At 41.5% G+C, this 15,861-nt stretch overlaps 1 protein-coding gene across 1 annotated transcript in view; it reads left to right on the top strand.

The window, feature by feature from the left end:
• LOC109964297 (teneurin-3) overlaps positions 1 to 15,861 on the top strand; it is a 135,783-nt gene that overhangs the window by 101,135 nt on the left and 18,787 nt on the right. Inside the window, exons 18-21 of the mRNA XM_020607495.1 lie at positions 4,593 to 4,854; positions 5,751 to 6,018; positions 6,942 to 7,085; positions 14,930 to 15,179. Of these exons, the coding sequence (XP_020463151.1) occupies positions 4,593 to 4,854; positions 5,751 to 6,018; positions 6,942 to 7,085; positions 14,930 to 15,179 (924 nt within the window). The remainder of the gene's footprint in view (positions 1 to 4,592; positions 4,855 to 5,750; positions 6,019 to 6,941; positions 7,086 to 14,929; positions 15,180 to 15,861) is intronic.

The following is a 15,861-nucleotide window of genomic DNA, read 5'->3' as shown; positions in this document are numbered from 1 at the left end:
ACAGTGATCCATCTGCATTTATCAACAGAGATTTACATGTCCAAATAAATATGAGCAGTCTCTTGCAGGCAGCTCAGCCTTTAGGTTCAACCTTTGCTCTTGCAATGATTTATTTGTGGCATGCACTGCTCTCCCCAGAGTAGTATGAAAAAATGCAGAAATAGCTGTCCAGCAGTGGGAGAGTCATCCTGGCAGTTATCCCAGAAGCGCTCAAAACAAATCGAAACGGCAGCACATTGTGCCCTAGAACAATTCCTCATGCAAATGTCACAGTGGTGGAGGCCATTTTGAACCAAGCTGTTTAAAATGCATTGAATCAGCAAGGGTAGAATCAATCTGCCCGCGGTGTAGTAAAACATGGGATTACTGTCTGACCTTCTCCTGCTATTACCACAGACAGGTCCTTAATAATGGGAGTGCAAACACATACAAGACAAACATATGTCACATAGAGTTCACTGCTATTTTGTAGATGGGCATCACAGATAGTGAACTGGGCCGTCATTCAAATTCAGATAGTTCAGAATCAGATAGAGGATGTTTTTATGTTGCCAGTGTGGCATAAAAGGCTTTTGAGTGGCAGAGAATTGTAGAGCAGTTGTTGTGAAGCACGATCCTTAAGGCTTCAGATAGTTAAGGATTAGCTGATTTCTTCAGATATTCCGCCCTGTAACTCTTCTGACAAGGAGCGTGATAAATGGTCTAGGATAATCACACTTGGTTAGCCAACAGATCCACTCAAGAAGGGAACGCTTGGGGTGTGGGGGGCCAGCATCAAAGCCTGGTCTGTTGCAGCTGTGAGCCCACTGCCCGAAGTGGAGAGAGCTCGAGAAGGAAGCTGTTCTAGGTCAGCTGCACAGCTTGGCTGTTGGCACGTGTGTCTGTGTGCAGTTTTGGGATGGGTGCCTGTGTGAAAGACGTGCATAAGCATTTAAATTTGTGAGCGTGTGTGTGTGTATCTTTGTGTGGTGAACGCATGCAATGTCACCACACAGATGCTTTACCCCCTGGGTAGTGGAGCTTGCTGAATATATAGAGCAGCACTTCAAAGACTCACCCTTCATTTCCAAACCAGTAATTTCTCCCTGAGTAATGCCCTACTAATTAAAACCAGTTCACCACCAAACTCCCAAGACACCACACCAAATTCATCCAGAAATTATATTCTTGCACCATGCCTGGTTAAACAAAAGTCATAAATTAGATTCAGTGAATGATAATATATCGAGGGTGTACAGAGGGAAAACTCCTTACAAGTACACGTTCTCTCTTCCACTGAAAAAGCATTATCAGGCTGCCCTGAAATAAACATTTACTTCAGTAATTTGCACTTAAAGCGACATTCCAGAATTATAACAGTCTTGGCCATCTTTCTCATCGGTAATAACATTTTACACACTAAGATATGGACATGTCACAGCATTGCTAAAATAAAGTCCTGTGGGGCAAAAAGCACTAGGACTCAAACAGTCGTACAAATTTCAAGCAAATCTTGAGACCAGCCTCCTGTGCACACACATTTCTTGTATAATAAATCATGCTTTGGGTGAGCTCACGTTTATCTCCAAAAAAAGTGGTTTGGATGATCTGGTGAAAGAACAGACTTGTTTACAAGTCAGCATATCATGTCATGTCATGATAACCAAAGAAATGATGGCCAACACTACAGAGATTCAAGGTGTTATAGTTTTTTTTTTTTGTTTGTTTGGGTGGAAGCTGGGGGAGGGAATGCTCGAGGAGGAGAGCTTGCCTCCAGTATGGCATTTTGTTGTTCTGAACTCCGACAAAGTGCCACTTGACATGTCAGCCACCAAGCTTTGCAACTTCTCACATCAAGAGGAGATCTGTAACCAAGTTGAAAAGCTCATTCTAACACAGTTCTTGTTGATACATTATCTTTCATCACAGGTATTACCACAGGCATTTATCACACTCGACATTGTATGACACTAGCATTACAGTAGGCTCTTTTTCTGGAAGCAAAAGTACTTGATCACAGTAAGGGAAATTCAGCGAGGTCAGTATCTCTCATGAATCTCATTTGAAATGCTCTCTGTTGAGTATATTGCACACTTTATTTACTGACTTGGCTTAGCAAACTGATAACTGTGAATCATGCTGGCTAGATAATGCTCTGTGTGTTTTACACTCTTAGCCTTGATGCTCACTGTTTTCTCAACTGGCCTCACAAATTGAATTGCCCTAAGAGCTACGCATGGCTCTGTATGTCGTATCTTGTTCCACCCTAATAATGTTTTTAATTAAAAAAATTGGCGTTTAAGCATAAGAAAGAAGTGCATCCATTTTTGTGTCTTCGTGGAATATAAATGCTGCAATACATGTGCAACATGCTGCAAAATCTTAATAGTCCTTGATATTTTGGCAACTTGATCACGATGAAGTATGGGCTGTTAAAAGCAGTAAACTGAAACTGAGAGGTGCTCTGTAAGGTGGCATTCTCGACAGTAAGTAAACGATCCTTCCCTGCTTATGCTGCTGGCAAAGGGATGACAGTTACTAGCTGCGCTGATGCCGTAGCTGCTTGTTGACGCCGGCTGGCACTGTTTGTGTACTCAGCCCTTTCTGTGTTTGTTTGCCCACACAGCCTGGCATCAGTCATCCGGGGTCAGGTCCTCACAGGAGACGGGACCCCGCTGATTGGAGTCAACGTGTCATTTCTGCACTACCCGGACTACGGCTACACCATCACACGGCAAGATGGCATGTAAGACGGTCTCTGTACACACATTCATCAGTAGGTGCGGCATGCGGGAACAAACAGTGATCCATCTGCATTTATCAACAGAGATTTACATGTCCAAATAAATATGAGCAGTCTCTTGCAGGCAGCTCAGCCTTTAGGTTCAACCTTTGCTCTTGCAATGATTTATTTGTGGCATGCACTGCTCTCCCCAGAGTAGTATGAAAAAATGCAGAAATAGCTGTCCAGCAGTGGGAGAGTCATCCTGGCAGTTATCCCAGAAGCGCTCAAAACAAATCGAAACGGCAGCACATTGTGCCCTAGAACAATTCCTCATGCAAATGTCACAGTGGTGGAGGCCATTTTGAACCAAGCTGTTTAAAATGCATTGAATCAGCAAGGGTAGAATCAATCTGCCCGCGGTGTAGTAAAACATGGGATTACTGTCTGACCTTCTCCTGCTATTACCACAGACAGGTCCTTAATAATGGGAGTGCAAACACATACAAGACAAACATATGTCACATAGAGTTCACTGCTATTTTGTAGATGGGCATCACAGATAGTGAACTGGGCCGTCATTCAAATTCAGATAGTTCAGAATCAGATAGAGGATGTTTTTATGTTGCCAGTGTGGCATAAAAGGCTTTTGAGTGGCAGAGAATTGTAGAGCAGTTGTTGTGAAGCACGATCCTTAAGGCTTCAGATAGTTAAGGATTAGCTGATTTCTTCAGATATTCCGCCCTGTAACTCTTCTGACAAGGAGCGTGATAAATGGTCTAGGATAATCACACTTGGTTAGCCAACAGATCCACTCAAGAAGGGAACGCTTGGGGTGTGGGGGGCCAGCATCAAAGCCTGGTCTGTTGCAGCTGTGAGCCCACTGCCCGAAGTGGAGAGAGCTCGAGAAGGAAGCTGTTCTAGGTCAGCTGCACAGCTTGGCTGTTGGCACGTGTGTCTGTGTGCAGTTTTGGGATGGGTGCCTGTGTGAAAGACGTGCATAAGCATTTAAATTTGTGAGCGTGTGTGTGTGTATCTTTGTGTGGTGAACGCATGCAATGTCACCACACAGATGCTTTACCCCCTGGGTAGTGGAGCTTGCTGAATATATAGAGCAGCACTTCAAAGACTCACCCTTCATTTCCAAACCAGTAATTTCTCCCTGAGTAATGCCCTACTAATTAAAACCAGTTCACCACCAAACTCCCAAGACACCACACCAAATTCATCCAGAAATTATATTCTTGCACCATGCCTGGTTAAACAAAAGTCATAAATTAGATTCAGTGAATGATAATATATCGAGGGTGTACAGAGGGAAAACTCCTTACAAGTACACGTTCTCTCTTCCACTGAAAAAGCATTATCAGGCTGCCCTGAAATAAACATTTACTTCAGTAATTTGCACTTAAAGCGACATTCCAGAATTATAACAGTCTTGGCCATCTTTCTCATCGGTAATAACATTTTACACACTAAGATATGGACATGTCACAGCATTGCTAAAATAAAGTCCTGTGGGGCAAAAAGCACTAGGACTCAAACAGTCGTACAAATTTCAAGCAAATCTTGAGACCAGCCTCCTGTGCACACACATTTCTTGTATAATAAATCATGCTTTGGGTGAGCTCACGTTTATCTCCAAAAAAAGTGGTTTGGATGATCTGGTGAAAGAACAGACTTGTTTACAAGTCAGCATATCATGTCATGTCATGATAACCAAAGAAATGATGGCCAACACTACAGAGATTCAAGGTGTTATAGACTGGATGTTTCTGCAGATACTGCAGAATCTAGTATATCGTATATTGACAGCTAATAAATACATAAACTGTTTATGCAATGGTTGGTTGAGTTTTATGATGTGCTTCCACTTCATTACTGTGCTAAGGTTTGACCTTTTGGCCAATGGCGGCGCTTCTCTGACGCTGAGTTACGAACGTGCCCCGTTCCCCACATTGCACCGCACAGTGTGGCTTCCATGGAATGTGTTCCATGTGATGGACACAGTAGTGATGAAGCGGGAAGAGAATGACATCCCCAGCTGCTACCTGACTGGCCTGATTAGGCCCAACCCCCTCATCCTGGCCACACCCCTATCCACTTTGTACAAGACCTCCCCAGAGGACAGCCCCATCATCCCCGAAACCCAGGTGAGACCGCGGTCAGAGAGGTGACCTTGCTTTTATGGTCGGTTCCAAATTTGTGCTCATATCTGATTGTTTTGAATGACTTAATAATTTGCTGAATGTCTGATGCTAACATTACAGTGCAGTGTTGCAAAATCACACACAGTGTAACAATAATGTTATCTTCACTTTACCCAGGCTCTTCTTCTCTTGCTTATTTCAAACAGCCAGATTTGCCTTTCAGCTTGCCTTTGAGCTGTGATTGAATTCAGGTGTCTCCCTAAATACTAAGACATAAATTGTCTCACAGCAGCGCTGATAAATTCGGAGGGTACGTCGCACGGAGGTTACATGCCTCGGGATTTGGTTTGTATCCCTTTGGCTCAAATCACAGTCGAAAATCTCTAAATGCAAAATGTGACTCTACAGCTTTGGCAGTTTAAACTCATTAGAAAAGATAGATCTGTTTTATATTTGCGGCAGAAAAAAAATCCAAATTGCTTGGACATGCTTCAGCATGAACATACTGGCAGTCTGAGGAGTGAGAGCAACACTTGCTGATTATTAGTTATGAAGTAATTTTTCTAAGACTCAAATAATGAAGAATTCATTTATTGCCTACAGAGTTACCTCAGTTTGCATATGAACTAATACAGTCTGTGGTTTGGCATAAGTAAGAGCTTATTTTTAATATTTTGGCATCTCAATACAAATCCATAAAGTTTGACTGTACTTTATAGGATATATCATGATTACCCTGTATGTCTGTGTAACCCTGACAACGAAATGTAGATGTATTCTATACTGTATTCTAATTAGTACAGTGCATTAAGTGCTGGCAAACCCTCATAGCTAGTTACTTAAGTCTATATTCCACACTGTGCATTTGACGCCAGTCTGACTACTAATTAAAATCATAGGTCCTCCATGAACAAGTGGCTATACCGGGCAGTGACCTCAATCTGGTCTACCTGAGCTCCAGGGCAGCTGGCTACAAGCCCATCCTCAAGGTGCTCCTGACCCAGGATCGTCTCCCCTTTGGCCTGATGAAGGTGCACCTGATGGTGGCCGTCATGGGCCGTCAGTTCCAGAAGTCTTTCCCTGCCTTCCCCGACCTCTCCTACACCTTCATCTGGGATAAAACAGACGCCTACAATCAGAAGGTCTTTGGCCTGGCAGAGGCTGTGGGTGAGTTCCTGCTGTGAAGCTTCCAACTGAAGATGTTGTTTAAGCGTAGGTTCACTGTCAGATACTCCCGCTACCTTCAAGCAATGAACCTTGCTTGATCTTTTGAAGACTGATATATTTATTTATACACACACATACACACAATATTATTGAGGATTATTTAACTGGAGACTGCTTCTATAACCCTGTGCAATAGAGCTTTAGCAGGAGGTGTGAATACCGGAAATCCCCCCGGTGCTACATTTCTGAAGGCCACTGTTCTTTTGCCGACTTCTTTGTTTTACATGTATGATATTTCAGGAGTACTGTGCTGGCTACAGTATTGCCTATGAGGCATCAGCCCAAAAGAAGCTCCTGCAAGGAGTCAGATATCTTATAACAAATAATAACATACAATTATACATTATCTTAATTATGACTTTTTAAAATAACAGTTTTCAGTCTGGACTTTCTTAAGAAGAATGAAGGTTGAAGCACTCCAACTTCTCTGTTAAAGAGAACCCCCCACCCCCACACCCCTGACAATCAACAGCATTCACTCATGGCTTATGGTTGAAACCATATCACAGCTTTTACTATGTACTTCATCTGAGCTTTTATTGTTTGAATCATTCGTACCACTTTACACATCATATTGTTCTGTCATGTATTTGCATTTACACTAAATAAAACAGAAAAATGAGAGGACAGCACATAAAATACGAACTGTGCAGGTGAGGCACAGAAACCCCACGGGTCAACTAAAATCATCCCAGCTGGAGAATATAACAAAGTCAAAGAGAGAGCAGAAGCAGCAAATGGAGAAAATAGCCACAACATGTGCTGAATGTCTTATAGAGTACAAGCTTCATTGCTGCCCTAAGTGTTAGGTAAGGAGGGTGCAGCCTTGCTCACCATAGGTGTCTGCTGTCATTTACTTTCAGTGTCGGTGGGATATGAATATGAGTCCTGTCTTGATGTGGTGCTCTGGGAGAAGAGGACAGCAGTGGTACAAGGCTATGAACTGGATGCCTCCAACATGGGAGGGTGGATATTAGACAAACACCACATACTGGACATTCAGAATGGTAAGTAATATGTGTGTGCCGATGTGGGGCAGAGATATGTAGCCTCTTAGGGTTACAGGCAGGTGGTCTTTACCCTGAATCACCACAGTAAATACTTGAATCAAAATGAAATATGGTTCGTCATCCCATCTGCAGATAATAGAGAGTTTTGAAGGGCCAATCGTTCACAGTAATGACAGAATAAATCAGCGAGTAAATCACCAGGGTGCAGGGCTCGCCACGATTCCACACAACTCAGCTATTTTAAGGAGACGACAGCCGTTTGCCCGCTCACGAAGGCTTACACTTTTGATGAACAGGCGTCATGTCACATTGATTCAACAAACTACATTAATTTCTTCTTCTATCATCATTCAGAATCACTTAATTTGCCAAGCACAGTGAATGGACATGTTTTTCATGCTGGGGCAGAGACATGAGAAAGTTAAACATGCATAATGAAACTATGAAATGTACATATAGAAGTGAGTAGGTTACAGTAGCAGGAAGTCGTGCACTATAAACTGGAGAATTCAGTGCTATGCTACAACTGTGCAGGCAATAATATGAGTGCAATTATAAGAAATATGCCTCAGGGTAGTGTGTATTTTCAGTCTGCCAGGCTGCTGTTTTGACGTTAAAGCCACTCAGCTCACAATCATTGTTCCAGTTGTCCAACACAATTTGTGTCCCTTTCATCTTGAAAATAGTCGAGGTTACAGTCGTGGCCCTCAGCAGAGTCCTTAGTCTCACACTGTCAGACTGGAGTTTGGAGTTCTCTGCTGTTGTTAAGGGATGGTTTGCATGTTTATTTTGTTTTGGAGAGCATTTATTCTTTGCCTTTGCTAATTTTAATGGAAAATTTTAAAATCTAATTTACCCATCCATTTGTAGAACTCTCCTAATTACTGGCATTTCCAGAGTCATGGATGGCTGATGGATTGATGGATGGCTATATACAAATCAAACTTTCATATAGCATACAGAGATGAATATAGGATTTATTCTGTTTCCTTGGCAACTAACGGAGTACTGTATGTCAGAGCGTGTGAACACAAAATGCATGAAGAACTGTTAATTACACCTGGAGTTTGTGTCTTTGAGCCACAGAGTCTAGGGATTTTCTTTGATGTTCACTTCAGTGATAGCATCATTATTGAGGACCTGGACTTAGTTATGGCTGATTTTTCTTTAGATTTAACTTTATTTTTATTATTGAATGAAAATGATAAGAGGTACAAATGTTACAGCTGACATCATTTGTAGATGTGGAGTCAGTCTGACCTTTCTTCGGCTCAGCCGCATATGTGGGTCAGTTTGGCATTGGGAAGTATCATGTGGTATGTTTAACATTTACAGTGAACTGTCCTAAAATAGTGTCTGGGTGACGTCTTCCCTGTTTCAAGACATAATAAAGTCAAAAATGACTTTTTAAAGGTCATTTTCTTGAGAAAAGATAAACCAATTTCCATAACTCTAAGGAAGACCATTCTTTAATTTAAATGCAGAGAGGCAGCTAAAAAGTGCAAATATATCAAATTTCCTTTGCAGACTGTATTGCAGATTATCATTTTAAGATGAAATATTCTTTTATATTTTCAGCATTGCATATCAGCACTGCCAATGATATCAGTGTCAACATCCCTTCAAAACATCATTTAGCATTACCTAGACTGCCTATGCACCAGCTTCCCCTCTTCAGAATTGGATTGTACGCCCACACACACACACACACACACATATACTCAGAGGCTGCACTGTTCACCTATCAGGTAGGAGTATCATGCTTTTCTGATTCACTCCCTTTTGTGGTGCTTTGTTGGAGCTGAAATCGAGTCAATCCTTCAAAAAGCACCAAAAATTGTACAAATATAGCTGTAGGTGATCTTTTATCAGGCAACAGGTTGGCTATCAGCAGCTGTCAACACATCAGCGTATGCCACTGTGAAGTTGCTTCATAGTAAAAGCTTCTGCCAGTAATTACCATGTCACTGATGCATTTAGATTTTGTGCAATAGAGGGATAAATCACTTTATCATTATTCACTTGCAGTGTCTGATGCTCAAAGTTCTCCTAAGGCTTGGTTTCTAAATGACACAACCTATCATTATAAAATGGTATGAATTTGTCATGTCAGTGTATGAAACTATAATGGTAGTTTAAAAACTACCAGTAGCAGGTAGGTGATGTTCAAGAGGTTAATAGGGTTCACTGGTTAAACAGCATACTATTAAAGCGTTTGTGTAGCTAATTGTGCATGAAAATAGACTGTCGCTTTTATATGTATTCCTGGTGCTGATGTTGAATTTCAGTTTTACCTCTAGTGGCATCAAAACACCTGAAACAGGAGTAAATGCACTCAGCCCGAGGTGACTGTAGGTACATGTATGAGGAGGTTTGCATGAGCTCTGGAGGCTGCTCACATATCCATTGTAACCGCTTGATGCAAAAGTATAAATCAGCTCTAAAGAAGCATGTTTGCTTAACTAGAACTCCATCCTGCCTCCTGTACATCTTGAATAGCCTTTTATAGCATCTTCCATGTATACCCACAGTTGGCAGGGGCAACACTAGTCATCCCACAGTACTCTGTGGGTTTTCACAGCAATATCATCCATGTCTTTGCATGTAAATGGTAAATGGACTGTATTTTATATAGCGCTTTCTCACAGTGTGTTGCACTGGCCAAAGCGCTTTACAGAGATGATACACCATTCACCCATTCACACACAACATTCACACACTGATGACGACAAGCTGCCATGCACCGGCGCTAGTCAAGCCACCAGGAGCAATTCGGGGTTCAGTGTCTTGCTCAGGGACACTTAGGCATGCGGGGAGACCGGGAGTCGAACCACCAACTTGCTGGTCAGTAGACGACTGCCCTACCTCATGAGCCACAGCCACCCCCTGTATGTATAACATGTATAACAGTCTTCTCCGGTCTCACAGAATGCACAAACTGGCTTTTGTCAGATGTGCTGGTGTGGAAAATCTGTCAGAGAGCCCATTCTGAGAATGAGCCTTCTTTTACTTTGTTAATACTTCATGCAAATGTGTCTCTTTATTTCATGTAAAACATTAAAAGAACAAACATAGCGGTCCAGTGCTGAACCCAATCTGTCAAGCCATCCACAACCTGAAGTTTGTGAAGTGTATAAAAGAATGCTGAAATATGCCTTTAACATGACTCCTGACGGCACGTTACGTTTCATCCCACCTGTCTCAAAGTGTAGCACCTCCATCTCCAAAGCCTTCACTGTGGCAGCATCACAGTTGGAGTTGTTGTGAGATCCATTTGTGATCAACAGATAGATGCAGCATGTGTGATATGCTAATATATGCTGCACCCTTTATTAGATTGAGCTGTGCTCTGTCTGGGTTTATCAGAAAGGTGAATGTTACTGTGTGTGAAAAACCATCAAGTGAAGGGTTGTATTTGTACATGGAAATAGTGATGACAGAAATAAAACAACAACCAGATGGTGTCAGGTTTTTTCATGCCATAAATGCCGCAGCCTCCCCAAGGTTTTCTCACACTTTTTATTTGCCCTATTACAGAGCTGGCCCAAAAATAAATTGCATACTTTGGCCAAATTTAAAAGACTCAAGAATAGTTTGACAAATCCATGATGTTCAGTTTCATTTAGCCCTGTCTGATACGAGCTTAATCAACTGGCCAAAAAGGTTTCGTGCTACAGTCCTACAGTATTAGCTCAACACAAAGACAGTGAGCTCTGAAATGTTTTTGATAGTGACTTTGGTATGCCAGTTTATACACTGTTCACATCTGGTGTATCATAACTTTATCTGTATTCCTACCTTTGCCCTCACATGTATTCATATTTATTAGAGAGTTGTGAGAAGGCACTTGGTTTTATCCAGTTTGTATGTTCAGATTTAAACTGAATTATTCAGTCTAACATTCAACCACTTTTTGACATTTGAGATTTATGGCCCACGTGGGTTTTTGGATAAGGAATGCTGTTCGATATACTTTCCCTGCATGAAGAAGGATCCAAATATCACTGTTTACCATCAGTGCTGCTCCAGTATTGATTCTTCAAAGCTGTAAACCTTGACTAATGTCTTCACCCAACATGTTAGCACACGGTGGGCCTCTGCAGCCGCACAGCAGCTTTGCTCCAGACTTTTGCTATCACTCTTTGTTGTGACTCCTGCTTCATTTTTGCACCACTTCAAACGTGGTCTTTTTCTCTCATCAATGGCAAAAGACCCGAGCAAAAGCAGCCTCCCTCTCTCTGCCACTGCTACAGAGCCTGTCAGACTAGATAAGGCAAATAGCTGGTGTCTGTGCTCTCTAGTCATGTCCTCCTGCTCCTCCTTTCTTCATTGCAAGTGGATATGCCTTCCCCTCAATCTGCAACTTGTCTCTATCTAGGGTAACATAGTTGATTCTTATTGAACACAACCAGAGTTCAGAGACTCAGGATCTTGGAGTGCACTTACTGCACAGCTCCCGCACATGCTGCATTCGAAGGACTGAGAGGTGTCTTGTCCACTTTTAGCCTCTATCATGGTGGATCGGTGGGATCCTGGGTGGTTTCTATAGAGAGTGACAGAGTGTAAAGGAGAACAAAGAGGGACAGGGTGCAATTAAGACACACTCCTGGTACTCCCCTGCCAATCTTTGTACTCTCTCTGTGTCACCAAGGTGACATTGCTCAGGGCGCTCCAGTTTTTTTTGTTTTTTTTTTAATCAGGTATGGTGGTTTGGCCTTGCATTTGTACCATTAATCATCTCAGAAGCTGTGGTGTCGACATTTAAACATTTCAATTTCTTCTCTATATGAATCAAATTAGCCTTTTATCAAAGAAATTATTATTACCTTTCTCTCGTGATTCTAAGAAAAGGAATCAATTCAACAAATGTTATTCAATGAGTGAATACGTCTCTTCAGGAAAAGTGGAAAGGTGGCCTCGTCGTTTGGGAAATGTAATAAGGAATTATCAGTTCTGTATACAGGAGGTAGGCAGGGTATGTGAATAAAGCAACAACAATTTCTGCTTCTTGCTCACATATTTCTGTAATGACTTCGCTTCTAGTTTCCTATTTTCCACTTTATTTTTTATGATAGAAAATTGCCTTCATGTTTCCTCCGCATCCCACCACCCATATTCACTATCATTTATTTTTAATATACATTTGTAGCTTGGATTGTTTCCAATATCTTCCTGTTATTATTTGGCAAATTCCACACTACTGTCAGTGTCTAACTGTGTCTGAGTGTTTAATAATGTGGTAAATGCTGCGTGACATTCAGTTGTATTACATTATGAGTTGTGTGATTGCTGAGTGGAGCAGTATCAGCATGATCTTGGAGCAAGGCAGACAACAGATTCTCAGACTTTGTAAAAAATATCTATGCAAAGTGAAACTGATTTTTACTTTCATCAGCTTGTTTCCAAAAGTCATACACGCCTCCACACACATTCATTTGCTAATCAATGAGCAAACACATCCTTAATGGTTGATCCATTCCATACTTTGACTTAAAATTTGCCATGAAGTACTAGTTTGTTTCAGTCTGAGCAGAAAAACAGCTATGACAAATTGTATAAGTTGTTTGTCTGTACATCTTGCATATCAACAGCAGCTTTACCTTATTTGAGAAAGTTTTGTTTACAGTTTTACAGAATATGTCCCAACTAACAGCTGAGTGAAGTAAAAGTATAAAATATTTGTAAACCCATGTTTAAGGACTTCGAAGCCATCTTAATGTGGACATTGTCGGAGTCCACCCCTTTGGCCTGGGGCACTGCATAGCCAGAAGCCAAACTCCCATCAGGACAGGCATCCAGCTGAGTCGCCACAAGCTCGATCCTTACAACAATCATCAGCAGTAATGTGTCATGACCAAGTGTCCTTGAGGGGAGAAAGCTGAACCTTAATCTGCTCACTCACTTACATAAGAGTGGCATGAGTTACATGTGTGAGAAGATCACCGTGAAAGAGTATAGTATCCATGTGGACTGATCGTGGGGGGTAGGACTGATGATTGATTAATGAACTTAATCCGTTCCATTATGTTGTCTAATAGCATATGGTAAGGCGCGCGCGTGTGTGTGTGTGTGTGAGAGAGAGAGAATAGTAAACTGTGATGAAGTATAAACAGAGAGGACCACAGTTGCTTGCCAAAATGACCTCAGCATTGTGGTTTTTTTTGTTTTTTTTAAGATGAATATCAGCCAAATTACTCGACTGTTCTACTGCTGCAACGGATCCATGTTCCTGGATATTAGAAACATCTTTGTCTTTCCCAAGAATAATAAGGAGCTATTACACAAACAGACATTAAAATTCTAGTCAGATTACATAGCTTCTTTGTTACTTCTGACTATGTTCCAGGTGCTGCGTCAACCTTTCAGCTCAGTGAAAGGTTTCATTTGGATGTGCAGACACATGGATCACAGTTCAATTAAAGTTCCAAGGTTGTGCATTTGATGGCATCACACATAAAATTGTCCCATGGTCCTGTTTGTCTTTGTTAGAGGCTCATGTATATTGCAGCCAGATAAAAAAAGAGAGACTGGTCAGATCACCCTGTCAAGAGTCTCGTCAGACTGTGCCTTCATTTGAATTTGCCCTTGAATCAATTAAATCAGTGAAAGGAACTAATCAGAGAAGGGACAAGCAGCGCGGCCGCATGCTCGATTTCACATACATCAAGGGTTACGACGGCTTACGGGATAACGCTGTGGGAGAACCACATTATGTGGCCATTCGATGGTGCCATAGATCTTCTAATTAGGACAGAGGCAGCATGGATTCAAACAAGTTGCTTCTTGTGAATAATTAGGTGCTTCCAGCATGCACTTCTTCCCTCTGATGTGTTTCTTTCCCCTTTGGAGAGAGTCCCACTATATCAGTCCTCCCCTAACAAGCCAGTTATATTTGTGTCTTCTTCACATATTAATCTGTAGTGACTCACCAAATTTGACAAGTCCTCAGTGAAATGTTTGCACCGTTACATGGCGGAGGTACGCTGCTTTGTAGTTATGTTTACCATCTCTCTCTATAACACGGGGAAAATAGGCTCCCTGTCAAATATAAAGAACATTATTTTACATAAAATATACTTCAGCTTTTTGGAGGGTTTCCAATTATCGACTGAATTCTATAATAATGCACAGAATTATCAGGGTATATCAGTTTCCAGTTGATAGTGTAAAAATGTCTTAATATATTTTTACAGTGTGCTACATGAGCCAATGATGTATGGAGCTGGAGCTACGAGAAACACTGAGTGAGGGAGAGAGAAACATTTTTTAGTAGATAACTACATTGGGTGGCATGGTGGAACAGTGATTAGTGCTGGAAGGTTCTGGGTTCGAGCCTCGGCTGACTTGGTGCCTTTCTGTGCGCAGTTTGCGTGGGTTCTCTCCGGGTACTGTAGGACTGTGACTCTCTTCCGGATAACTGGTATAGATAACAGAATTTTTAACTTGTTTTTGTGTTTGTGAGCACATTAAACAAGTGAGACATGTTAACTCTGATCTTAGAGCTAAGAAGCTTAGCGCCAGCTCTGTATGTGACACACAGACGTACAAGTGGTATCAGTTTTCTAATTTTCAGCAAGACAGTAAGCAAGTAAGCAAGTATATTTCCCAAAATGTCAAGCCATTTATTTAATGTTTTATATGATTGTTGTAAACTGAATTTGTGTATTCCCATCTTTTATGTCCCAATTTAACTGGGTCTGTCTTATAAAAGTGATGTATGCAGTAGATTTCCCAGTTATATAAGGAATAAATAATGAGCCCAGTTATCTGCTACCAGAGAAATAAACATCAATCATGCTTCCACACCAGCAAATAATTGTTGTACTTTTTTTTCCCCTCAGGCATTCTTTACAAAGGCAGTGGGGAGAACCAGTTCATCTCTCTCCAGCCCCCTGTGATCTCCACTGTCATGGGGAACGGGCGGCGCAGAAGCATCTCGTGCCCGAGCTGTAATGGACAGGCCCAGGGAAACAAGCTGTTGGCACCAGTGGCTCTGGCATGGGGCATTGATGGAAGTCTGTACGTTGGAGATTTCAACTACATACGACGCATCTATCCGTCTGGCAATGTGACGAGTATCATGGAGCTCAGGTAAGAGCGAGACCTTTTTAAGATTTTTCTAAAGTACACTGTTAGATTAAAAGACGGAGAGAGAACTAAACATAACCAACATAAATGTTTAATTTTTATCTGTACGAAGATATGTATAAATTGTATAAGATGAAAGGTTAGCATTGTAGTGACTCTGAATGTCCACATAGTGCTAAGAATGTAGGTAACCCATGAACAAAGCAGACACAACTTTAAAAATTTGAACTCACTTTACATTTTGTCGTCAGTATGGAGAAGGAAACTTAATGGCGTGGTGGACCGACTTTCAGCCAAATTTTTGCCCCAGCCCATAGAAATTGGAAATCTTTTCCCTATCCATCTGTATAATTAGGAAGGACATCCTGTCTTCAGCATGTAATTGGGATGATTTACACGCCCATGCCAGCTTGGCTTCTCTCAGCAATGACTAAGATTCAGCTGCCTGGCTTTTGTCAAAGTGGCAGATGTTGATTAAATGTACATTGGGCCATCATCCTATGTAAGACATATACATGACAAACATATGAAAACCGGGCATAGGTCACTACACTGTTGGTTGGCAGCTGTACATAAACTGTAAGATACTGGTAAAAATGCCAGGGTTGATGATCAGCAGAAATCAAAAATCTAAGAGGGAGGGACTGATTGAAAAATCATTCCTTTCTGCCTCAGTAACCTGCTA

Source organism: Monopterus albus, unplaced genomic scaffold (genome assembly GCF_001952655.1).
Source record: "Monopterus albus unplaced genomic scaffold, M_albus_1.0 scaffold86.1, whole genome shotgun sequence".
NCBI classification, from domain to species: Eukaryota; Metazoa; Chordata; class Actinopteri; order Synbranchiformes; family Synbranchidae; genus Monopterus; species Monopterus albus.
Note: the sequence above shows the minus strand (reverse complement) of the source record. Positions and strands in the feature narration are given on the sequence as shown.